Source organism: Prorops nasuta, unplaced genomic scaffold (genome assembly GCF_024137725.1).
Source record: "Prorops nasuta isolate Cenicafe-Biocafe unplaced genomic scaffold, Cenicafe_Pnas_1.2 PNAS00048, whole genome shotgun sequence".
Taxonomy (NCBI): Eukaryota; Metazoa; Arthropoda; class Insecta; order Hymenoptera; family Bethylidae; genus Prorops; species Prorops nasuta.
This window is the reverse complement of record NW_027116845.1, coordinates 1,131,011-1,155,920: the sequence shown is the minus strand read 5'-3', so window position 1 is coordinate 1,155,920 and position 24,910 is coordinate 1,131,011. Positions and strand designations below refer to the sequence as shown.

The 24,910-nt window shown below is 32.2% G+C and overlaps 3 protein-coding genes across 4 annotated transcripts; 2 read left to right on the top strand and 1 right to left on the bottom strand.

Moving 5' to 3' along the window:
- Positions 1-11,881: 11,881 nt before the first annotated feature.
- LOC136784162 (uncharacterized) lies at positions 11,882-15,057 on the bottom strand. Its single transcript, XM_066744677.1, has 5 exons — positions 15,032-15,057; positions 14,746-14,949; positions 14,414-14,648; positions 13,845-14,042; positions 11,882-12,458 (listed from the first exon to the last, which is right to left on the bottom strand). The coding sequence occupies exons 1-5, from the start codon at positions 15,055-15,057 to the stop codon at positions 12,450-12,452; spliced, it is 672 nt and encodes a 223-aa protein (XP_066600774.1). The 3' UTR covers positions 11,882-12,449.
- Positions 15,058-17,286: 2,229 nt separating this feature from the next.
- MRG15 (MORF-related gene 15) lies at positions 17,287-19,068 on the top strand. Its single transcript, XM_066744655.1, has 6 exons — positions 17,287-17,473; positions 17,565-17,682; positions 17,755-18,063; positions 18,138-18,350; positions 18,418-18,587; positions 18,662-19,068. The coding sequence occupies exons 1-6, from the start codon at positions 17,446-17,448 to the stop codon at positions 18,832-18,834; spliced, it is 1,011 nt and encodes a 336-aa protein (XP_066600752.1). The 5' UTR covers positions 17,287-17,445; the 3' UTR covers positions 18,835-19,068.
- A 193-nt stretch (positions 19,069-19,261) lies between these two features.
- Positions 19,262-23,743, top strand: LOC136784137 (serine/threonine-protein phosphatase PP1-beta catalytic subunit). Of its 2 annotated transcripts, XM_066744653.1 has the most exons (7): positions 19,262-19,455; positions 20,077-20,148; positions 22,100-22,472; positions 22,582-22,696; positions 22,786-22,884; positions 22,971-23,210; positions 23,305-23,743. In XM_066744653.1, exons 1-7 carry the CDS (start codon positions 19,404-19,406, stop codon positions 23,410-23,412), a joined length of 1,059 nt encoding a protein of 352 aa, XP_066600750.1. In that variant the 5' UTR covers positions 19,262-19,403; the 3' UTR covers positions 23,413-23,743. The 2 variants fall into 2 exon arrangements, with proteins under 2 accessions (XP_066600750.1, XP_066600751.1); XM_066744654.1 differs by lacking the exon at positions 20,077-20,148.
- The last annotated feature ends 1,167 nt before the right edge of the window (positions 23,744-24,910 follow it).

Genomic DNA, 24,910 nt, shown 5'->3' with positions numbered 1-24,910 from the left:
TCCATCTAACCCCTAACGCCATCTATCGGAAGAGACCACGAAGCACGAGCGTTAAGCTTAGAATAGGGTAAAACATATATGCATTGTTGCCAGAAAGCGGAATAAAGAGAGAGCGGAGATATTTTCACGGACCTCTCTGTCTTTCTCACTGTTAGCTTCTAGCAGAAGAGTCGAGGCAAAATCTTTCCGTTTCGCTTTGCCGAAAATCTACCAATATTCGATGTCATTTATATTTGCAGGCCAATGCCTTTATACATGATTTTTTCAGCATATTTATTTATCAGCATTGACTTATTTAAATCAATAATAAATTAAGGAAATGCGTATTTGATATATAATAATTATTTTAACTATAATTTCATCGTTATATTTCGCTTATTTCCGTAAAATCTGCATTTCTTTAGTTTATTATTGATTATTGTAAGTCAATGGCAATTTAAAAAAATTTAATCTTAAAAAAAAAAGAAAAGTACCGATCAGGAATCGAACCCGGACCCACGAATCGCCACGCGATTACCTTACCGCTTAGACCACGAGGCTTCTTCAGTGCACCGTAAACAGATAGTCTTTTTAAGGGCTTGAAATCTTCTATTGAACCATATAAATAAACGAAGAACCGACATCTTTATTCATTATTATTCTATCATAATGGTACACAAAATAAAGAATAATTATATAATGTAGATTTTCAAAAGCTTTTCCAATAACCAAGAACGGAAACTGCGAGCGTTAATTGATTATTTATCTTCGTTCTTGGCTATTGGAAAAGCTTTTGAAAACTATTCAAAATATAATTATTCCTTAATTTGTGTACCATTATGACAGAATAATAATGAATAAAGCTGTCGGTTGCTCGTTTATTTATATGGTTTAAAAGAAGATTTCAAGCCCTTAAAAAGACTATCTGTTTATGGTGCACTGAAGAAGCCTCGTGGTCTAGGCGGTAAGGTAATCGCGTGGCGATTTGTTGGTCCGGGTTCGATTCCTGAACGGTACTTTTCTTTTTTTTTTAAGATTAAATTTTTTTTAATGGCCATTGACTTACAATAATCAATAATAAACTAAAGAAATTCAGATTTTACGGAAATAAGCGAAACATAACGATGAATATATAGTTAAAATAATTATTATATATCAAATACGCATTTCCTTAATTTATTATTGATTTAAATAAGTCAATGCTGATTAATAAATATGCTGAAAACATCATGTATAAAGGCATTGGCCTGCAAATGTAAATGACATCGAATATTGGTAGATTTTCGGCAAAGCGAAACGGAAAGATTTTGCCTCGACTCTTCTGCTAGAAGCTAACAGTGAGAAAGACAGAGAGGTCCGTGAAAATATCTCCGCTCTCTCTTTATTCCGCTTTCTGGCAACAATGCATATATGTTTTACCCTATTCTAAGCTTAACGCTCGTGCTTCGTGGTCTCTTCCGATAGATGGCGTTAGGGGTTAGATGGACCTGAGACACGCGTTTGCCAACACCAGCGCCCCCTACCGGTAGGGATTGCCTCGGGACCTCGCGAGCAATCTCCCGTTTCATCTCTGCTATAACAGGCCACACAAACTTAGTTCAACATTTAACAAGTGGTTACACACAGCCTGGATGAACATAGAAAAGTATTTAATGTTAAATATAACCGATTCACGTATAAAACCTGTAATTTAAGATTTTTTGCAACAATCAATAAGTCAGACAGAGGCGCTGTTTCCCAATACATTTGAGGAAGAAGCAATTTTATAAAGGTACTTTTCTGTATATTCTTTTCTTTTCTCTATGAATGGCCTTTCAGCTTTCGACCTTGAATCGGGCACAATTTCATTAACATACGTTATATAAACGGTTTTATCATATTTATATATATTCCAGTTTTGTAGGGTTAACATTTTAGAGTGAAAAGGACGTATTTCTCAAATAACAGGGGGCTTTACTAGATGAAACAGCAATATTATGAAATTATTAAAGCATTTATTTCTTTTTAGACAATGGGCTCAAGAAAGTATAATTTAACAGGCGGAGATCATAGGTATAATATCGAGAATTTGAGGACGGTTATATATCTCTTTATGTATAATAAAATCTATATATATATATATACATATATATATATAGAATAATAAAAAATTATGCAATATTAATAAATTTGTAACATATTATATTTGTATATATATTATTTCATTAACTTTAATATCATTCGTATAAAATTAATTAATTTACAATGTTAGCATTCCTATAAATTATTCCGTATACTCAGTGCTAATATTCTCCTTTCTATAGTTTCTTTTATTACATATTTCTAGAATATTCTAATTGTTTCAATTGAACATTTTAGCTCATAAAATTGTAGTGAGAGTAATACAATTTACAAGGCTGTTCATTGAATTTATGAAAGCATCTGGAAAAGATTTACTTATTTACTCTAAATTTTGCCTTTTAATAAAAAATTTATTACTATTCTTTCTTATTTTCTACGGACGTTCCACGGAGAAAATTAATTTTTCTTGAAACACTCATAAATCAGATAAACCAGGCTTTAAAGTAAAATAAATATATTATTATATCATAAATTATCGCAAAACATATCTAATTTAAAACCACATATCATTTCTCGTAGTAAGGAGTATTGCTAAATCATCAGGTTTGGACAGTTCATGTAAGAACAAACTGAGTCAATCATTCTACTTTACCTACTGGTTAGTAGTAACTGTCGATAAAATAGCAATATCATTTCCACTAGTCTGAATATAGCTTTTTCGATTATAATACTTTTCGGTCATAATCCGCTTCTGCCAAAATACTTTTCGGTCATAATCCACTTCTGCGATAAATATATCTACCCATCTGGAAGTCATATATTTAAATTTAAGAAGGATATTGTAATAATAATGTAGGGTATATGTATAATACTTTTATTAATTCCGTTTGTTAACAAATTAATGCTATTTTCGTGTATCTTTCTACGCTAAAATAAAAATATTTTCTTAAATTATAAAATTATCTAATGTTGATCTGTTTTACCCTATTCGAAGCTCTGCCGTGTTGTTTCGCATCAGTTTCGATAGATGGCGCGAGGGCATAATCATCTGGAAGCTGCAGGAAGCTAAATGATGGGATCGAAGCGCCGCCTACCGGCAAGGATTGCTTCGGGACACGGCATGAGCAATCTCCCGTTTCATCTCTGGTCATATCATTAAAAATTTCTTTAAGACATACAGGGTGATTCTCTAACATTTTGGAGTGGAGAAGTATTTACATGCTAGTTGTAGCAGAAAGAGGTGTGAAATGGAAAAATGTCAAATAGTGAGGTTACTAAAGTAAAAATGGAAAATAATGAATGGAAAGTAAGAATATTCGAACTTTCCATTCATTATTTTCCATTTTTACTTTAGTAACCTCACTATTTGACATTTTTCCATTTCACACCTCTTTCTGCTACAACTAGCATGTAAATACTTCTCCACTCCAAAATGGCGAATGGGTCTCATTTTTCTTATTCATCTATTGGTAACGGACCATTTCATGTTGGCACTACATGATATTGACCAATCAGCGCTCTCAGATACCATCATCCTGAGCGCTATAGTCAACTAACACGAATCTCCTATATCCCGCCGTTAGAGAATCACCCTGTACAGATAAAAATTGGACAAATTAATAAGCTGTATGTAGGGATTGTACTTCTACAATAGGACCTAGATGGCACTAGTGAAAAGCATGGCAAATTGCCTACAGTAGGCAGTAGCCAACAAAACAGAAGAAGAAGAAGAATCTCCCGTCACTGGTAGCTACTTCGCAGAGTTGCCAACTCGAATTGACCTTTTTCAGGTTTATTTTTTTTTGTTGGGAACGCTGGTCGCTGCTTTCCACTACAACGGGCCCTAAAATCACCCTGTCTGTATACATTTATATTACGTTCTGTAGTGGGATTCTGTAACTCTTAGCGACAACTTTCGGTATCGTTAAGTCCAGTTACCGACAGAAATCGCTAAGTGCGATTCTGTAACTCAGAGTCAGCGATGATTGTCGCTTGTAATGTCGGTACTGTCGGTAACCTACCGAATCCTACCGAATAAACGTACCTTTCCTTTTTAAGAAAACTCTCAGTTCAATCTTAGTTAAGCGACGGAGTTACGAACAATTGAAGTTAATATAAATTGTACTAAACCGAATCATTTAGCTGAGAATTGATATTTCACTGAGTCTTTTATTGAAAGGAAAACTAATAATATCGTTATAACTTAACAACGACCGAGATAGATGTCGCTAGAGGTTCAACGGTACTAATATAAAATTTATCCGACGAATAACTTTAATAAACCTTTGCTTTTCCTTGCACGCATTCCACCAAAAACTCACAATGCTCGTAATAAATAATATATACCACATCAACTATTATATTGTGAGTGTTTTTGGCCTCAAGTGGGTCAAACCCTTTAACAACAACTGTCGGTATCGCTAACTACCGACAGTTATCGCTTGCGCTAACGAATGAGCGATTCTGTAACTTTAGTTTTACGACAATAGTCGGTGCAACTCATATTTGTACGATAACGATAATATTCGTTAAGGTTCTAGGGAAGTTGGTAATATTGGTGTATTTAATACCAACCGAAATAGGAATTTTTATGTTACTTGACTATATCAATTTTGACTATAGCAATTCTTACTATAGCAAAATTATCATATTTTATTTAAAAGAAGTATTAAAACGTAAGTATATTTTAATTAAAATAAGTATTAAAAATTAATGTTTTAACATTTTTTTGAGTCAGACAATGTACAGTTAGTGCCTGTGTGCTATAGTTAAATAATACAATTAATTCTATATTTTAGAGAAAACCTCTGCATATATATATATATATATATAGTTATTTTTAAATATAAAAATTGGAAAAATATTAAATTTTATTTCCTATGATTTTTACTGTAAGCCTTAATTAATAAAGAAAATTTATTGTAAGTACTTTTTTGTGATATCTAAATATTAATTTAAGAAATATTTGTGACATTTATTATATTTACTTTCTCGGTAAACTTCTACCGACGCCTATCACAGTCGTCGTTAAGTTAACGATAGAATTCGTTAGCGACCGCCATTTTTAACGACAATTATCGAAAACTTTGTGTTACAGAATCGCTCTTAGCGATATCTCTCGGTAACTCGATTCAATTACCGAAAGTTGTCGATAACTAGTTACTGAATCCATATAGACGGAAGTTACAGAATCGCTCTTTTCGTTACTGCAAGCGACAACTATCGGTAGTTAGCGATACCGACAATCATCGCTGGGAAGTTACAGAATCCTAGCGCTGCAATCAGCGTTGCCAAGTCCGCCATTTTGAATTACACTACGCTGCATAGTAAGTGGCGAGAACAAAATATACTACTCTACGTGGTATAGCAAGTGTCTAGACTACAAACTGTAGTTTCAACTGGAGGTATACCTAAGATGCGTTCGAGAATGAATGACTAAATATGATTGGTCAATTTGGAAGGACGCTGACCAATCATGAAAAGTCACTTGCAAATTAAAAGATTTCGATTACCGTACCTGCAAAACTGATGATTTGTGCCGAAAATCGTATGCCAATTAACTGAGTACACATAAAATCATATTATTAATTACTTAGGATGAAGAGTAATGTCTTTTATGGAAGTTTCAATCGAGAAAAATTTATCTTTGTTAAGACTTTGATAAGCTGAAATTCCATTTTAACAGGATCGGTCTTTGGCATCTTGGCTAGCTTCGTTGGCTGTATTAGCTGCTATTTTCGTCATTAATATGATGATGCATATAACAGAAACTCAATAAAATAATAATATGATGTATAGTTTTTCAAAGTTTAGGAAGTAACATAAGCTCTCATTTAAAAATTATTCAACCGATCTTGAATAAATTTTCAACAGTGCTTCATAATATTAATAATTTTTGTATGAAATCTAGCTATTTGTTTTTATATATTTATAAATAAAATATTATTTTTATGCAATGAAAATGAGATGAAGAAAAACATTGTAAGAATAAACATTATTTATTTAAAAGCATATAACTTTTTTACAAATTTAAAGAATTTTCAAATATCGAAGATTCAAATAAAAACTATAGATTAAGTTACAAATTTATATATTCTTTTTAAATTTAAGATAATAATTGAAATATCAGTAAATTACGCAATTTTGAGAAACGGGCGTTACATCAGCATAAAGTATTCTGAACCTTCATCGGAAACACCTTCATTTTCATTATCTGTATTTGATGTATTAAAATTGTACATGCTTTGATTGCAATGATCTATCATATCTGCGGATGGTTCAAATAATTTACAAGTACCACTATTCTTAACACATTCCCACGCAGTCAAATTATTTTTTAATGTAGTTGTCTTCATTTTGTTCCTGTTTTTCGTTTTCGTTATATTAACTTTACTAAAAAGTCGTTCGCACTCAGCGTTTGAATGAGGTAAGCAAAGCAAGTTTAAAACAAATTGAGATAAATTCGTGTACTTTTGTAGGTCCATAATATCATCATAATTTAATAATTTAACCCAAAAAACATCTATTAACTTTTCATTTGTAGTGTCGAGTGGTAGCTGTGCGAAAGGTAGTAGACGCCATTCATCATCTACTGATTGCCTGGTGAAACAGGAAGAATCTAAATTACGAGGAAACATTTCAAAAATAGAAGTTAATGTTGGTACCGTTACATGAAATTGGGGATCAATAGATTTGTGAGGAATAAAACATTCCAAATCTCTCAAACGTAAATTATTAAAATCAAAACGTTTTTATAACTCTTTGCTTGCTTCTTTCAAAAAATTAAACGTATTCAGACGAAAATTCTGTACATGTTCCGCTTGTTGTATTATCTCGGGTTTCTGCAATTCGGTATTTACCTTTAAACCTAAATAAATTTCATTTATTGGTAGAAAATGAAGCTCGTTATCAGGATCTATGTCCTTCACATTCGTGCTGAGAACATAGCTATTATCCATATAACAAATTAGAATATCTTTAAATAATGCTGCTGCTTGATTGTAAAGTAATGGAATAATAACTTTTTCAGACTGAAATAGTCAATTAAATTTTGTAAATTTTGGTAATACCCATTTTAAGAACAAATAATAACATTTCACGAATGGATGAGTTATGGATGAGTAAATTATCTCTGCTGCTGGTAAATGCTGTTCTTCCCACAACTGTGTGAAATACATTTGAAGAGGCTCCCATTGCTCTAAAATTCGATCTACAACTGCTTTTAATGAAAGCCATCGCGTTTGAACACTATATAACATTTTATACACTTCAGCATCCAACAAAACGTGAAATTCCTTAAATTGGTGTTGCCGCTTACTACTAAGTTTAAAAAAATTATAAATATTGCGCCCTAAATCTTCACATTCACGTGGTAATGTTTTACAAGCATAATTCGCACATAAATGTGCAGTATGACATATGCACTTCAAAGTAGTAATATTAGGACAATCATTTCTAAATCTAGACGCTACTGAATTATGTGAACCCATCAAACTATTGCATCCGTCTCAACCAAATCCGGTTATATTTTCTAAAGGAATGTTGCAAACAGTGAATGAATTAATAATATTGTTATATAAATTTTCTGCTGTTTCATTGCTATCTTCATCTCTATAAATTTCAATTAAATCCCATAAGGCGCAACGAATACTTTGTATTTCTGCATCGAAAAATCTAACAATAATGCAAATTACTTTAACATTGGAGACGTCTGTACTTTCGTCTGTCATTATACTGAATTTGCGTTTTTGTAAAGTAATACATAATTTATTATTATACGAAGATGCTATTACACCTGTCATCGCGGTTAATTTTGTTCTTCCCAAACGTAACATTTTGCAAACATCTACATCCTGAAAACAATGTTTTAATATAGGTATTAGATGATCTACTATACGATACGCTATGTTATGTTCTGCAAAGAATCCTGTCAAAATTAATTCAATTCTTGTTACTTTTGTTTGAATTTCTAAAGCAGTTTCCACGGTGTCCAAACTATTTGTGCTACTTGTACGCCTCATCAAATCCAAATGTTTCTTACTTCGAGCGTGTTTTCGTAATGTATGATAGTGCGCCGAAATGGAAGATTCGCACATGGAGCATAATGCTTTCTTGTTGGAAGCGTGAGGCTGAAGCCAATCTTTCAAAGCAGGATCCGTTTCCCAAATCTTTCAATACGTTTGAACCCTGCTTTCAGACAGGGCATTTACTGAAAATTCTTGCTCAGCTTCCATTATCAAAATCCTTTAAAGAAATATCAACGAAATTGTTACAAATTTAAAAATTAAAGAATGTTAGTAGAAGCGACGAAAAGTGATTTTATGTAACAAACTACCCCTATTTTTCTGATATATGCTTCAAATGTATTTCACAGATGTTATTGATAATCCACTAATCGAACACTTATTTAATTCGAACAAAGGACGGTTTTACGATACTTTGCTTTACCGCTACAGCTCCTTTTAATCTGGGGAATAAACCATAAACCGTATTTCTTTGGATTACAAAGAGATTTTTATTATTGATGATTTGTATATTCGAGATACCGTCTGTTTCACTAAGCGTAATTGGATTGAAGATGGTAGTTGAATGATGTAGTTTAATTTAAAGCTTATATTTTGCTTTATTTATCACTTTTACTATTTTTAAAAATGTTTTCACACAATTACACTAAACTTCACCAAAGAAATCAGTAAATGAAGAAATTAATTTAAAATAATTGTCGATTTTCGCTGATACGCTTAGAGCAAAAACTTAAAAAACAAGATCAAAGACGAAACAGACAAAAAGACATTGCCTAAGGGCTAACGAGGGCTTTTAATGAATTATCCCTCCTTGAGAAGAAAATGAAGGGGTCCATCGTCCACCCTGTGGACCAATCAGATCTTCAGTTTAGCGAATGTTGTTCCTTTGCTGAGGAAATTTTTGGTACACCGAGTAGGGAAGGCTAAGGATATTTTTTCTGGACGGGAAGTACTTCTTTTACGTCACAGGAAGATTTTTCCCAAAAACAAAGTTGGCGATAGCAGGATGTTTGCATCGCAGGATGGGTTTTCGTAGATAGTCATAAAAAAAGAGAAACTCCCGGGTGGCTTATTTGCACCGCAGATGGATTTCTTCGTATGTAAAAAAAGATGTCTGAAAAGGGTAAATTGTATAGACAGTTCTTGGTTTATTGCTCTATAAGCGATAATGCAGGTAGAGAAAGTATAGGGATGCTCTCTTTGCACCCAGGATAGGAATGTTTACTCCAATGTATATTCTATTTAAAATCCATGTTTTAATATAGTTATATCAATAAGTTAAGTTCAATGTCTACCTGATATTCAAATATCATTGCTTTATTTTTTATTTCGTCTAGCTCATATATGGTAAAACTGGAGAGTGAGGCAGCATGTAACATTCCACACTTTTCGTTATTCCTGTATATATAGATACTTTATTTAAAGAAGTATGACTATTATTAAGGTGGAAGAGTAATTTACAAATTGTTTGTTAACAATTTTTTATTGTGAAAAGATTCTTTAACATGTGAAGAATATATTCCGAAAGTTTCAAGTGAAAAAAAATAATTTAAGAATATTTACAAATCTATCGAAGCTATACTCTCAAAACGCGTATATGAGATGAAATAAGAAAACGAGTTCGCAGTTTTGTCTTATGCCTTGTTTGGCCTAATAAGCTTTATACATAATTTGCTATTTGAATATTATTCAATACATATATGTACATGTACGCAAACAGATTAAACTTTGATAAGGATGAAATTCATAAAAGTGTTAGTAAACAGAACTTTTAAGTCCAAAAACTTTAAACGCGTTTTTCTCAAAACGTTTAATTTTTCGCGTCGTGAAATGCAAATAAAAAATTATTTGTCTAATTTACTGGAAATTTTGCAAATACATTTTTTAACTTATTGGCCTCAGCAATAAGCAAAGTATACCTCAAACTTCATTAAAAAAACCATTATAAATAAATTTTTTCTCCTTTTGTTTATAAAAAAAAACGACATTTCTGTTCAAAACAACCTTAAATTTTAATTTTTAGACTTTTTTTTGTTAAATTTCACTATATTGTTATGGGTTTACACTGCGATAAGCAAATTCAATCACATTGGTACAACTAAATTTATTCTGTCCTCGTAGAGTTATTTTACAATGTTGAATAGTATAAAATAAATTGATAGGAAACAGGTAGTGACCTCTCCCTTGACCTTTTTATCTAGGTCCTTCTCGAGGTCCTTGAGCTGGGCGCTGAGGGTATTATATGTTCGTTGAGTTTACTTAGTATAGTGTGGAATCGAGGTATCTTGTTGGTGTCCGTTGCATTTATGCTGTTTTTGGGATCAATTGTATTAAGAGAAAATTTATGGCTTGGAATATAATTCCTTCACTTGCTTATTTTATAGGTTTGTACGGTTTCCAACATAAAATCAGTAGCTGTTAACAAACAATTATTATGTAAATAAATCGTTCCGGAGCCCACTAATTCTATGCTGAACTTAGGTTTGTTTTTACAAATTACTTCTAGAATTTCTTTATGCGGAGTTGTAAATATCCATAACGATGGATTATTCATTGGCATCAGCATTGGGTGAATCAGCAACTTTTAACTTTAATATTAATTAACATGCACTTTACGGCGAATCAATAAATATTTTACTCTTCTTGTAATAAAAATTCTTTAAAAAACAACGTTTTACAGGAGTATCACCCCTTAATAATAATTTACAGGAAAAAGAACTCAGTTGACATTTACATAAATTTATAATCTCCACAACGATCATTTTCACATAAATAAAGACATTTAATTTCAATAAAATTCATATAAACAAGAAAAACAACTATTTATTATACAAGAGTAATAAATTTTCATACTTTTTAAAATTCTTAAAAATTATAAAAAGGATAAACTTTTTACAGCATTATTATAAGGGATCATTCATCCTCGGGATAAAATAAAAGAATAAAATTATTTATTTAATAATGACCAACACGATAATTAAAAATTTATTTAATTTTCAATTTACTAGGTAATTATATATGCATATAAATGCATTATCAGAACAATTTTCACTTCAATATTCTTTACAATGTTCAATAATAACAAACAATTCTAGATAAACTGTCAAAATACACGAGGAAGATAGAAGTATTACGAAGTATTGTTCGTAAGACTATTACTACATTATAGAAAACTAATATACTAACAGAAATTATAGTGTCGTACTACACATCTTATAGCGTAGTACATCCGAAATACTGCACATCCTATAGCGTAGTATCTCAAATGCTACATATCTTATAGCGTAGTATCCCAAAAGCTACACATCTTATAGCGTAGTGTCCGAAAGGACACTACGCTATAGGATATGGACACTACGTAGTGTAATTACACGGGTCGGCGTCAAAATACCGAAAAATGTATAGTATTTTTTTTTTAGCGGTTGGTATTGATGATATTTCCTATACAGTATCATGGCGGTTGCGACCTTGTTCGGATTCTGTCAAAATCACCTGCTTCCGGTATTGGTAAAAGGAAGAAATAAGGAATGTTCAATCTTTACAAACTATATTTGTCCGGTGTATGATGTGTATTGTGTGTTAATTAAATGGAATTGTGTGTAATTAAGTTAGATGATTGAAGTTAAAAAATTTTTTCTTAGTATTTTATGAAAAACTAATAGTAAATGTCTGAAAAAAAAATGAGTTTGTATATAAATACAGGAATATATTTTATTAGATCGATCCCTACGCGTGAAAGAGCGAGCAAAATCTATTAATCTACATAATTATATGTAACATTTATTTTGTACATTTTATCATAAAACAAAAAATATTTTAATTAATATTCAGATGTAGGATTTAAATAACATTTTATTCTTTCTACATTATGAAAATGATATTTAATAAATCTTAAATTTAGTCAGTATACATAAATATTATGTTGAAGCATGAGATAATTCAAGATCTGTTATATTCAGACATTTGTATTATTTTTAATAACAATAAATGTGAATTCTACGTTATTATGCATGTATCTATTTTTTAATAACATTAATTTATTTCTTATTTCTGATAAAGATTCATTATTACCTATAGTTATTTTTGGAATATTTTTACCTTCTTTCATGATTTTTGATCCGTTTTTAACTTGAATGCACCTTAAATAGTTTTCCATATTTTCAATTTCCTGATTTTTCAAATTTTTTATTGCTGTAAAATTATTAAGCAAATTCAAAATGTGTCGAATGAAGTCTTCGGGCTGTACATCCTCAATTACTTTTAACATTTTATAAAACTCAATTATTTCTTTATCTTGCACACGTGTTGCTTTTTTCTTTTCTCTTAGCTTTAACGTATTATTTCTTATTGATTCTAAAATGTAATAATTTTCTTTTATCAGCAGTTTTAGGAAGTCTAAAAAAATAAAATTAATAATGTAGATCTCACAATATTTTAAACTCAATATTCAAGTGACAATATTTTAAGGGAGAGTCCGACCAAAACTTGTAAGGTAAACTTATACCATGAAGGATTGCCTATATGCTGTGAATTAGCCAATTAGCATACGTATATTCGAGAAATTGGTAATCCTACATGATAAAATTTTACCTTACAGATTTTGGTCGGACTCACCCTTAGATAAAAAGAGTTGGATCAAATTGCGATGTAAAGTACTAGAAATAAACTAAAAATTACAATACTGGAAATAAGTAAAACTAAACTATATTTCTATTCTACTATTAGATTTGTATTAATGGAAGTCCTTTATTTCATAGGTTTAGAAAATGTGGACAAAGAGATTGAGATGAGCTAAGAAAGGCTGATAGTACATTATAACAATTTTATAATCTACTTATACTGTTAAGAAATTAAAATCAAATTACTATTCTATGGTGTTCTATACTGAATAAGAAGAAATATATAGAGGCATGCATAACATATTTTATGAATAAGTTTTATGCTACAAGCTACAGAGAAGTATACATATATGTATGTACATTTTATACCAAAATTTGCAATAATAAAAACTACTTAAACTGGAGGAAAAATAGCATATGGATTTATCTTTAATAATTCATCTGAATTTGACAATACTGACTTCATTAAAATATATATTAACAAAGGAAATAATTATTTTTACTATTAAAAAATTTCATATTTCCTAAAAACTAAAGTTTCCAATTATATGCTATTTTGATACGAAACAGGAAACAATAAATATATATTAGATATTATCTCGACTTACTAAAAAACTGATTAATATTCGATTTTTTATTTAAATTTTTATTTAAAACATTGTGATATGCTTCAGCGTTGTTATTAGTTCTCTCTTTTAAATTAAAAACGCTAAAATTTGCAGGGGTGGTAGCAACTAACCATTGTCTTTCGTAATAACGAAAGTAGTTATCAAACAAATGATTGAACTCTGTAATTACTTCTCTTTTAATAAGGTTATAAGTCTCAGTGACATACTGCTCCGGTAAAAGTGCCAGTAAAATCAATTTTTTTAAGACTATAAATCTTTCTGGGCATGTAAATTTATTATATTTTTGACTGATTAAACCCATTTTTTGGGCATTTTTTATTAAAGCCTATAGTTTTTAAGTATAATTTTATATTTATTTCGAACAGTAGAAAAATATTAGCTACACTGTACAAGATTATAAAGAACATAACATTATACAAATAAGAATATGTAAAACTAACTTTCATTTAATGTAAATAATAATTAATAGAATATATAATGTTGTGTCATGAACACTCAATTTATACCAATTTTTGTATGCTGTCAATACTTACTTGTGAATAGTGGAAATAACAATAACATATTTTTACATGTGGATAATTTCTCTTTAAGCCATTCCCTATAGCTTTTTCATAATCAGTCATGACTGTAGCTGGGTTAAATGAAGGAATATTATCTTTTAAATATTCAAACACCTTTGTATAATTTTCCTCATTTCTATTATTCATAAAAACCCAAATTATTGGTATAGCCTGTAAGAAGAATAAATAAGATAAAAGTCAATGAGCAATGATTTTGCTGGTGTAAATACAAAATTAAAGGCATAAATTGAATAAAATATTCTGCAAAAATAGTTTCATTTAAATTTGAATAAATAGTCCTGAACTGATATAAGTTCAAGGGTAGTTCTCTTAAAAATATTAAAATTCCAAATTCAATTTAATTTTCTTCTTTAACTTACTTTACCAATATTCTTATTTTCTACTTTGGTTAAAATAGTTAGAAGTTGAACATGCTTTTCCTTAAAGTTTGGGACGATTCTATAGGTTGCATCTATATATAGTACAGCATTTTTTAAATTTATTTTGTTTATCAAACTATTATCGTATAGTAAAATGTTTACATCTGTTTTAAGCGATGAATTGGAAATAATAGATTTAAAACTTAATTTACATTTCTCATCTCCATATGTGTATTCAAGAAAACATGTGCTTTTAATATTTTCTAAAGATCTTGCAAAATCTACCAAAGATTTTACTTTTATATTATTTTGACTCATAAGGTTATTGCTCATTTTATATTTTTGAATCCTCCTTCTACATGAAGAATAGCTTATGTATCTTGCAACATCAGGGCATCTTAAAAAAAATTAAAATTATTTACTTTAATAATCAAGATTGTTTAAGAAATACTTAATACATTCTCTTAACTATGACTAATGAATGTACACCTTACCTTTCTTTAGCAGATGCATAAACTTTTATTGGGTCAAGACCAGGAATTTTACATAAGTCTTTAAGAATACTATAAAATTTTAAATTGTCGTTAGCTTCTTTTAGCTTAAGGTGATTATGAGTTTTTATTAAATAAAATTTTCCGTTAACATATTTGCCTCTTCCTTTGCAATTTAACAATTTATGCTTTATACAGGATAAATATCTGGAAATAAAAAGTAGATGAATTTAATACATAAATGCCTAGAAATAATATTTGAAATATAATAAACTCTTAGCGGTTTTACATTAATTCACAGTATTTAATGGACATAAATTTGGTTGTATAATTTTCAGTCAATATGTAAAGCACTGAATATGATAGATTATAAAAAAAATAATAAGTATTCTAAATAGTTAACGTACATAGATTTATCAGTCTTCTTTTTGATGTAGTACTTATAGCAGAGATGAAACGGGAGATTGCTCATGCGAGGTCCCGAGGCAATCCCTACCGGTAGGCGGCGCTGGTGTTGGCAAACGCGTGTCTCAGGTCCATCTAACCCCTAACGCCATCTATCGGAAGAGACCACGAAGCACGAGCGTTAAGCTTAGAATAGGGTAAAACATATATGCATTGTTGCCAGAAAGCGGAATAAAGAGAGAGCGGAGATATTTTCTCGGACCTCTCTGTCTTTCTCGCTGTTAGCTTCTAGCAGAAGAGTCGAGGCAAAATCTTTCCGTTTCGCTTTGCCGAAAATCTACCAATATTCGATGTCATTTATATTTGCAGGCCAATGCCTTTATACATGATTTTTTCAGCATATTTATTTATCAGCATTGACTTATTTAAATCAATAATAAATTAAGGAAATGCGTATTTGATATATAATAATTATTTTAACTATAATTTCATCGTTATATTTCGCTTATTTCCGTAAAATCTGCATTTCTTTAGTTTATTATTGATTATTGTAAGTCAATGGCAATTAAAAAAAATTTAATCTTAAAAAAAAAAAAAAAGTACCGATCAGGAATCGAACCCGGACCCACGAATCGCCACGCGATTACCTTACCGCCTAGACCACGAGGCTTCTTCAGAGCACCGTAAACAGATAGTCTTTTTAAGGGCTTGAAATCTTCTATTGAAACATAAATAAACGAAGAACCGACATCTTTATTCATTATTATTCTATGATAATGGTACACAAATTAAAGAATAATTATATAATGTAGATTTTCAAAAGCTTTTCCAATAACCAAGAACGGAAACTGCGAGCGTTGATTATTTATCTTCGTTCTTGGCTATTGGAAAAGCTTTTGAAAACTATTCAAAATATAATTATTCCTTAATTTGTGTACCATTATGACAGAATAATAATGAATAAAGCTGTCGGTTGCTCGTTTATTTATATGGTTTAAAAGAAGATTTCAAACCCTTAAAAAGACTATCTGTTTATGGTGCACTGAAGAAGCCTCGTGGTCTAGGCGGTAAGGTAATCGCGTGGCGATTCGTGGGTCCGGGTTCGATTCCTGATCGGTACTTTTTTTTTTTTTTAAGATTAAATTTTTTTTAATTGCCATTGACTTACAATAATCAATAATAAACTAAAGAAATGCAGATTTTACGGAAATAAGCGAAATATAACGATGAAATTATAGTTAAAATAATTATTATATATCAAATACGCATTTCCTTAATTTATTATTGATTTAAATAAGTCAATGCTGATAAATAAATATGCTGAAAAAATCATGTATAAAGGCATTGGCCTGCAAATATAAATGACATCGATTATTGGTAGATTTTCGGCAAAGCGAAACGGAAAGATTTTGCCTCGATTCTTCTGCTAGAAGCTAACAGCGAGAAAGACAGAGAGGTCCGAGAAAATATCTCCGCTCTCTCTTTATTCCGCTTTCTGGCAACAATGCATATATGTTTTACCCTATTCTAAGCTTAACGCTCGTGCTTCGTGGTCTCTTCCGATAGATGGCGTTAGGGGTTAGATGGACCTGAGACACGCGTTTGCCAACACCAGCGCCGCCTACCGGTAGGGATTGCCTCGGGACCTCGCATGAGCAATCTCCCGTTTCATCTCTGCTTATAGCCATCGAAAAACCACATTTTTTAAAACAGGAAATTTATATTAAGAATAACTTCTTTGTTTACAATATTCTAATTTAGCTATCACAGTTATTTTCATTAACGGAATATATATCACACACCGGTCAATTTTAGTTTGCTCAACTTAGTAATTGTAAGCATGAACGTTTTACTTTCTTAAATACCGGAAGTACGTAATTTCGATAGAATCTGAAAAACGAGGTGTCGCAGCCGCCATGATACTGTATAGGAAATACCATCAATACCAACCGCTAAAAAAAAATACTATACATTTTTCGGTATTTTGACGCCGACCCAATTACACTACACTTGGCAACGCTGGCTGCAATGGTTCTGCATTTAAGATGGCGACTGACGTATTTCTGCTGGCAGTATACTTTGTGCAGTCTGCATTCCTTATATCAAAATTCACTTACTATAGAGCGTAGTACTATTCAAGATGGCGGACTTGGCAACGCTGGCTGGGTGTCCGAGTCCGCCGATGTCCGCTCCGCTTGCTGCCGCTTACGGCTCAAGTCCGCTGGGCCCTGCCTCTGCCTGTGTTCCTGCCTGTTCTTGCTATCAGTCTCCTCTGTGTATTATAAAACACTAATTAAAATGCCACCTAAATGTAAATTTCAAGAAGGTAAAAAAAGATGAAATCAATTTAAGATTTTAAATCTTTATTTCAATGTAATAAATGTTTATATTTAGTATATGAATTAATCTATTTACAGGTGAAAAAGTCTTATGCTTTCATGGACCATTAATATATGAAGCTAAATGCTTAAAATCGTCTGTGACTAAGGAAAAGCAGATTAAATATTTAATCCATTATGCTGGATGGAATAAGAAGTATATTTTTCTAATAACCAGTTTTTCAATGGATGATATAGATATATTAATATTTCATTTATTATACAATAGCTGGGATGAATGGGTACCTGAAAGCAGAGTGCTCAAGTATAATGAAGCTAATGTACAAAAGCAACGAGAAGTTCAGAAGGCTCATTCAAATCAACAATCAGCACAGAAAAATAAAAAAAGCAATACAACTTCTAAGACACAAGGAAGAAGAAGCGAAGGAAATCGTGAGAAAGAAAGTGACAGTAGAGCAAGTACTCCCATTGCTGCAGTAGAAAAGAATATTAGTCGGCTTAGCAAGACTTCAAGTAATCTCGCTACTCCATCAACATCTCATGACTCCTTAACCGAGCCACCACGAAAAAAACGCAGGTTAGTATTCTAGTGTACAAGAATAATTTGTATATTAGAATATCCATATAAATTTAATGTTTATCCCTATTTAGCCGGATAGAGCCATCTGGTGATCCAGATGAGTTTCTTACAAAAGTAGAAGTTAACATTAAATTACCAGATGACTTGAAGTTTTTTCTAATAGATGAATCCGAGGTAGTGTTAAAACATCGTAAATTACCTGCTCTTCCTGTAAAAAACACAGTAGATAAAATTTTGGATGATTATGTGGAGTTTAAGTCAGCAGGCAAATCAGATTCAGATAGGTTAGTGATTAATCGTAGTAACATAACTGTCATTAATCACATAAGATGATATAAATTATTCATACAGAGAAAGTATTTTGGAAATAACAAAAGGTATTCGAGAATATTTCAATGTGACGTTGGGCCTTCATTTATTGTATAAATGGGAGAGGCCACAATTTATACAAATAATTAATGAAAGTCATGATGTACTTCCTAGTCAAATGTATGGAGCATTTCATTTGCTGCGATTATTTGGTAAATATGCTAAACTTATTGTACAATTATAAATAGATATAATAAGAATATAATTATTTTATATAAAATTTTAGTTAAGCTAGGAGGACTGCTATCTTATGTAACTTTTGATGAAAGAAGTATACAATTACTTTTATCGCATTTTCAAGACCTTCTGCAATATTTACAGAAGAATCACACTGAACTTTTTAATTTACATCATGATTATAGTGACCCACCTCCAGACTACCACAGGAAGTATGGTTAGGATTATATAATTTTTATTAAAAAATTTAAATGTATAAGTTTTTGTTACTTTTTAATATATATTATAATGTAAAAGTTCACAAAATAATAATATTTATTGAATCAGACAGGCAATTTCATAGCGATTATGCATTAATTATAATAAAGAGAGCCTCCCAAAAATTATCTGAAGTGAACAAGTAGAGAGAAATCAATAAAATTGTACATTTCCAGCTAATACATATATTTGTATTGTATCAATGTAATAGTTGATTGTAACTGTAAAATACTACATTTAATAATAAAAAATAATTATTTTAATAAAGTTGTTCTTAACATAACACAAAGAGTTATATACATATGGTATTATAAATGTATATTTAATATAATGATCATTAGTGCAGATTTAAAAACCAACAGTCGATAAGCAAAAGCATGTTTGCATGTGTGAATAGTTATATTTATATTACAGAATGGAAAGATAGAACTCTAACGATTGTGGGCGGGGTGGTAGATGAGCTGTGTATGGTGTGTATCTACCAGCCTGCAAACATCTGCTCAGTCTGCTAGCTCAGCTAGTTGCAAGAAAAAATGGCGGATGTCGAGTTGAATATTGAGAATCTCATAGAAAGATTGTTAGAAGGTACGTGAAAATAATATAGTTTTAAGGAAAACAAGATGTCAAACTGTTAATTATTACGTTAGCTTTGATTTAGTTAATAACTGATAAAATATTTTATGTAATCTACCGTGAAAATTTTCTTAATAGAACCGTGCCGCATCTACCGATTGTAAACGTTACTTTTTTACTTGGGTATACGGATAATTATATCAAACGTTTTTCATAATTTCTCGCTGTTCAGTTCTGTTGGCGTGTGTGCTTCGATTAAAACTTGAATCTTGCTCGTTTTCAAAATTTTCAATTGTTTTTATCTTTTCATCTGTCCAGTTTTAAACGCAACAAAAACAAAAAGCTATCGATCTCTTCTTTCCAGTGTGGCAGTCGTCATATTCATAGTGTAAAGTGCGAGAGTTTTCTCTCTCTCTCTCTCTCTCTCTCTCTCTCTCTCTTTCTCTTTCTCTTTCTCTTTCTCTTTCTCTGTCTGTTTCACTTTATTTATTTCTTTCTTCCCCTCTCCCCGCTCCTTTTTTCTCTGCAACATATATCCCTTGATTTTTCTTTATGTTCTTACAAGGCAAAACAATCTTTTTATTTGTTTTTTCTCTCATGCTACGTGTCGGAATCCTTTGCGGTCGACTAAAGTATACCACACGCAGAAAGACCAGGTTCAGAAGAAAGCCAAGCTAAAAGATATTTTCTCTTCGGACTTTGTCGGTACGCAATAACGAAACACCCCACGTAGCTCTTTCGCTCTTTCGTTTTTAAGTTGCGCCTTCCTTACCTGCCTCAAAGGTGATCAACGAGATCGCTGCTCTCGTCAATTGCTTCTTCTCTTTTTTTGCTTATTCTCCTTTGCTCTTTTTCTTCCTCATCTTTTCATTCTGTTTACCCTTTATTATTTCCAAGCCCGCTTTTATTATTATTACTATTATAGTCTCTTGAATGTTTGTCAACCACTTTTTTTAATTTCATTGTAGGTTTTTATAAGGTATCTCATTTTCCTATCACTCCACCCTTTGCCACTCTTTCAACAACTGCATGCAATTATTTACATAATTTTCTATACTATTTTTAACGAATTTTTCGAACGAAAACAGCTAACGTTGCGTTCTCTCGCAGGAATTTGATACGTTGAACTGCATACGTTGCTTTTACGAAACGCCAGTGATATTGCGTTGCGATGAAGAATGGCTGATTACTACTGCTCGCATGTCGATTATTATTAATGTCTCTCTTTTGCTTTGTAGCGTACGTTCTGTGGTAAATCGCATTATTTTCTGTTGTTATTACTGTGTGTTAATTAGTCTTGTCGCTTATTATTGTTACTAAATTTTTATTCAGCGATTAGCGCGACTGGCTATACGATCATTCTTTCAAATTGTCTTCTCGCTGTAATTTTCTAAAGCAGCGTGAAATCCAAGTAACGACACCTGTGCTAATGAAAGTCAAACTATTAGCCTCATACTGTATAAATGGATGATCCAATTTTACGTTTTCTATTTTCGCGCGAGTCTCCCATTTCGCTGTATATTAATAGAAAGTTTTATTCGTGCACAAATTTTAAATGAAAAAAATATTCTACTTTTCTCCTTTCGACATTGCAATCTTAGGCTCCGTATACCTGCTTCACGGGGAGATCAATACGTTCTCCTATTTGCGAGGCTGATGAATTTTGAATTTCAAGGTACGAGGGAGCGTTGCGATTAAAAAAGGCGACTATAAATAAGTAAATCATAGGATGTATTATTATAACTATATTTTTCACGCAAAATATTATATGTGGGAGAGAAAAATGCACAAAATATTAACTGCTAATATTATTTTGTAAAAATGAATTATCGTCTGATTTTGATGATGAAACAGAAGCAGCATTTCGATGCTTTGTTTCGCGTACACAATATAAATTGTTGACATATTTATCTTATTAATCCGCACTCCGCTGGCAACGCGCGACCTTGCTATTCTGCAATTTTCCAATAATCAACTTGAAATCAGCTCAGCCGTAACGTGAATTCTCTTTATGGCTATAAATAACGATCCAATGGCATTGATGCATATCGCTAAAATGACTCCATCTTTTCACTTTTTCTCCAATGATTCCTATCAGTTTAACGATCTCTCTGTAAATATCTGTATTAATTCTGACTCCTTAGCAGTGTGCTTGAAAAAAAAGTCAATAGACTTGTTTACCTTAGCAGCTTTTTTCCAGAAATTGGGTGTAGCTCGTAAGAAAAACCCTTAACCAAAACTTAGCAGTACCGTGTCGCCTCCTTCCCCCTCCATGCGCGCACACACACACACACACACACACACACACACACACACACACACACACACACACACGTATAGTATGCTCTCTCTAAATGTTATTGTCCAATGTGTGTAAATGTATTTCTCTCAAAATTTCGCATACGAATAAAGTCCCTGTGATTCTCTGTTACTCCCAAGAGGTTGATGACGATGACGATGACGATATGTAAATAAAAAGCATTTGCGACTGTGCAGGACCAAAACGAGTATGCGAAATTTTAAATGATAAATTGTCGAATTACTACACTATATAGAGCCATGTCCCTTTTGTGTAGAGAAATGAATTAGCTCGATCTGAGTAAAGAGCATGTAGGGTAAGAGAAGCGATAATGAATTGTTGCTATTTTTGTCATAGTAAAAGGATGTCGACCAGGCAAGACGGTGATAATGTCAGAGGCGGAAGTACGTGGTCTATGTTTAAAATCACGTGAGATTTTCCTACAACAGCCAATTCTACTGGAGCTCGAGGCTCCGCTCAAGATTTGCGGTGATATTCATGGCCAGTACACGGACCTCCTGAGATTGTTCGAATACGGGGGCTTCCCGCCAGAAGCCAATTACTTGTTCCTGGGGGATTACGTCGATCGGGGTAAGCAATCGCTGGAAACGATATGCTTACTGCTGGCTTATAAAATCAAGTATCCCGAAAACTTCTTTCTGCTACGTGGAAATCACGAGTGTGCCAGCATAAACAGGATATATGGATTTTACGATGAGTGCAAACGCAGGTATAATCGCAATCGACACGTTTCTTTGATCAATCAAATCAACCTTAGATAGAAGCCCTCGATTTAAGACCTTCTCATTTACCATTATTCTTCTTCTTGTCTTTCGTAGGTATAATATTAAACTCTGGAAGACCTTCACCGACTGCTTCAATTGTCTGCCCATTGCTGCGATCATCGACGAAAAAATATTCTGCTGCCACGGCGGTCTTAGCCCTGATCTTCAAGTACTGAAATACTATTATTATCGAGGGAACAATAGAACGTAAAGCTACGCTGTTTCACAGTCATTAATATTTTGCGTTTTATTTTGAAGGGTATGGAGCAAATTAGAAGAATAATGCGTCCAACAGATGTACCAGACACTGGTCTTCTCTGTGATTTATTGTGGTCTGATCCCGATAAAGATGTTCAGGTATACTGGAAAATGTTACAAAAGATATTTTTCAAAGACATTCAATTGGAACCTGTATTTTCATTGGATCTTCGTTTAATTATCAGGGCTGGGGTGAGAATGATCGAGGAGTCTCCTTTACTTTCGGTCCGGATGTTGTCTCAAAGTTTTTGAACCGTCACGATATGGACTTGATATGCAGGGCACATCAGGTAGTCGAGGATGGCTACGAATTTTTCGCAAAACGTCAGCTGGTTACACTGTTCTCAGCACCAAATTACTGCGGAGAGTTTGATAATGCTGGTGGAATGATGAGCGTCGATGAAACTCTAATGTGCAGCTTCCAAGTAATTGTGTTTCGTTCATGTGGAATGATATCAACATTTTTCCATGTTTACCATACATTTAGTATATCGAACGATTTTTGCTTTTTATTTAAAGATCCTAAAGCCATCGGAGAAAAAGGCCAAGTACCAGTATGGAGGCATGAATACGGGACAGGCAGGTAGACCATCCACACCACAAAGAAATCCAGCCAAGAAGAAATGACCGCCTTCAAGCAAATCTCCACGTCACCATCATTCTCCAATGTCCATTTTTACCCGAAAATTAAATGTAACAAATAGGCTCGATTGCATACTGCAGATTCAATTCTGGAAGTAGTTGACTAGCTTTCATCGATGGTTTTCAATGTGTTGTAGCACGAGAACGTCTTACGGCTATCATACTAATCAGATTGTGTTAAGCAGAAAACTATAACTACACGAGTAATTTCCTTTTTGCTCAAGTCGAACACCCTCAGCGAAAGGGATATACATGGAAGTAAAAGGGTATAAGTTATTAGAAACCAAAAGTAAACAACTTTCAAGTATTTACTACATTATGAAGTACAAATTAATTTTGATGATGCTATTTTTTTAAAGAGCATAATGCAGATATTTATGAAATGTAGGTGATACAATTAGAAAAGATCGCTTTTCTTCTACCGTAAACTTCATAAAGATACGCTCTTTTTGTAACGAGCTCAAGAAACTTGTTTATTTCATAATTATGCATTTATTCTTCAATGTAATTCCGAATAATTCCACTTACACCCTCTTGCCTCTGTTCCTCCTTTTGACGATTAATGTTACTTGATTTTTGCCTAGTCTTTGGCACGGTTTTCCATCACGACGCTTCTCTACCACCATTTTCATTTCTTCCATCTTCAATTTGCAGTACATAGCTAGTCTTTGGTATCATTGGTGTTTAATAACATTTCGACACAATCTCGGTTAACTATTTATTGCTTCCTACTGTTAAATGTTAATTGTAACTTCTAGTTTTGTTATTAGTTATTAGTCGTATTATTATTATCATATTCTATTATTAACGTTGCATTGTATTGTACTGTCGGATTGCAGCTAACTTAATTGTGTTGCGAGAAGTGCTACAAATGTACATAGATAAGCTACTCTCGTGCATATTGATTGTCAAAGCTGCGGCTCAGAATTTAATTCTTTTTTCTTTATCTGCAGTATTTTATAACATTAATTAATAATCACGCAACACGTTCCAAAATATATTCTCTAGAAGGTAACGCATCTCTTATAAATCGATAATTTTGCAAAGAAAAAAGGAGAATAAACAAACAGAGAACTGGTATTTTTAAGATATGCTTCTATGTTCATAATTATTATTATATAAGTTTGATTACGCGGCACGATATGTTCATCGTTTATATTTTAACGAGTGATAATACTGATGGATACTCCTGTCTTGTATCGAAACGTAGTGCTCGGTGGCAATTTCTCGGATGCTTATCATCTACATCAGAACAATGAAGGAGATCGGGAGGAAGTTTGGAACTGTACACATTCAATAGAAAGCCTCGTAGAGGAAGAATCTCAGCCGCCGAGTTAAAACTTGTTGGAATTCAGCGTGATCAAATGTCAAATGAATATTTTTTATTAGTTATTCACTCAGTATCATCTGCGTAACGTTTGGTAGTTACTGTGATTGGCAAAAATTATATATATTTGTGCAATAATCGTTTTAATTTCAAATT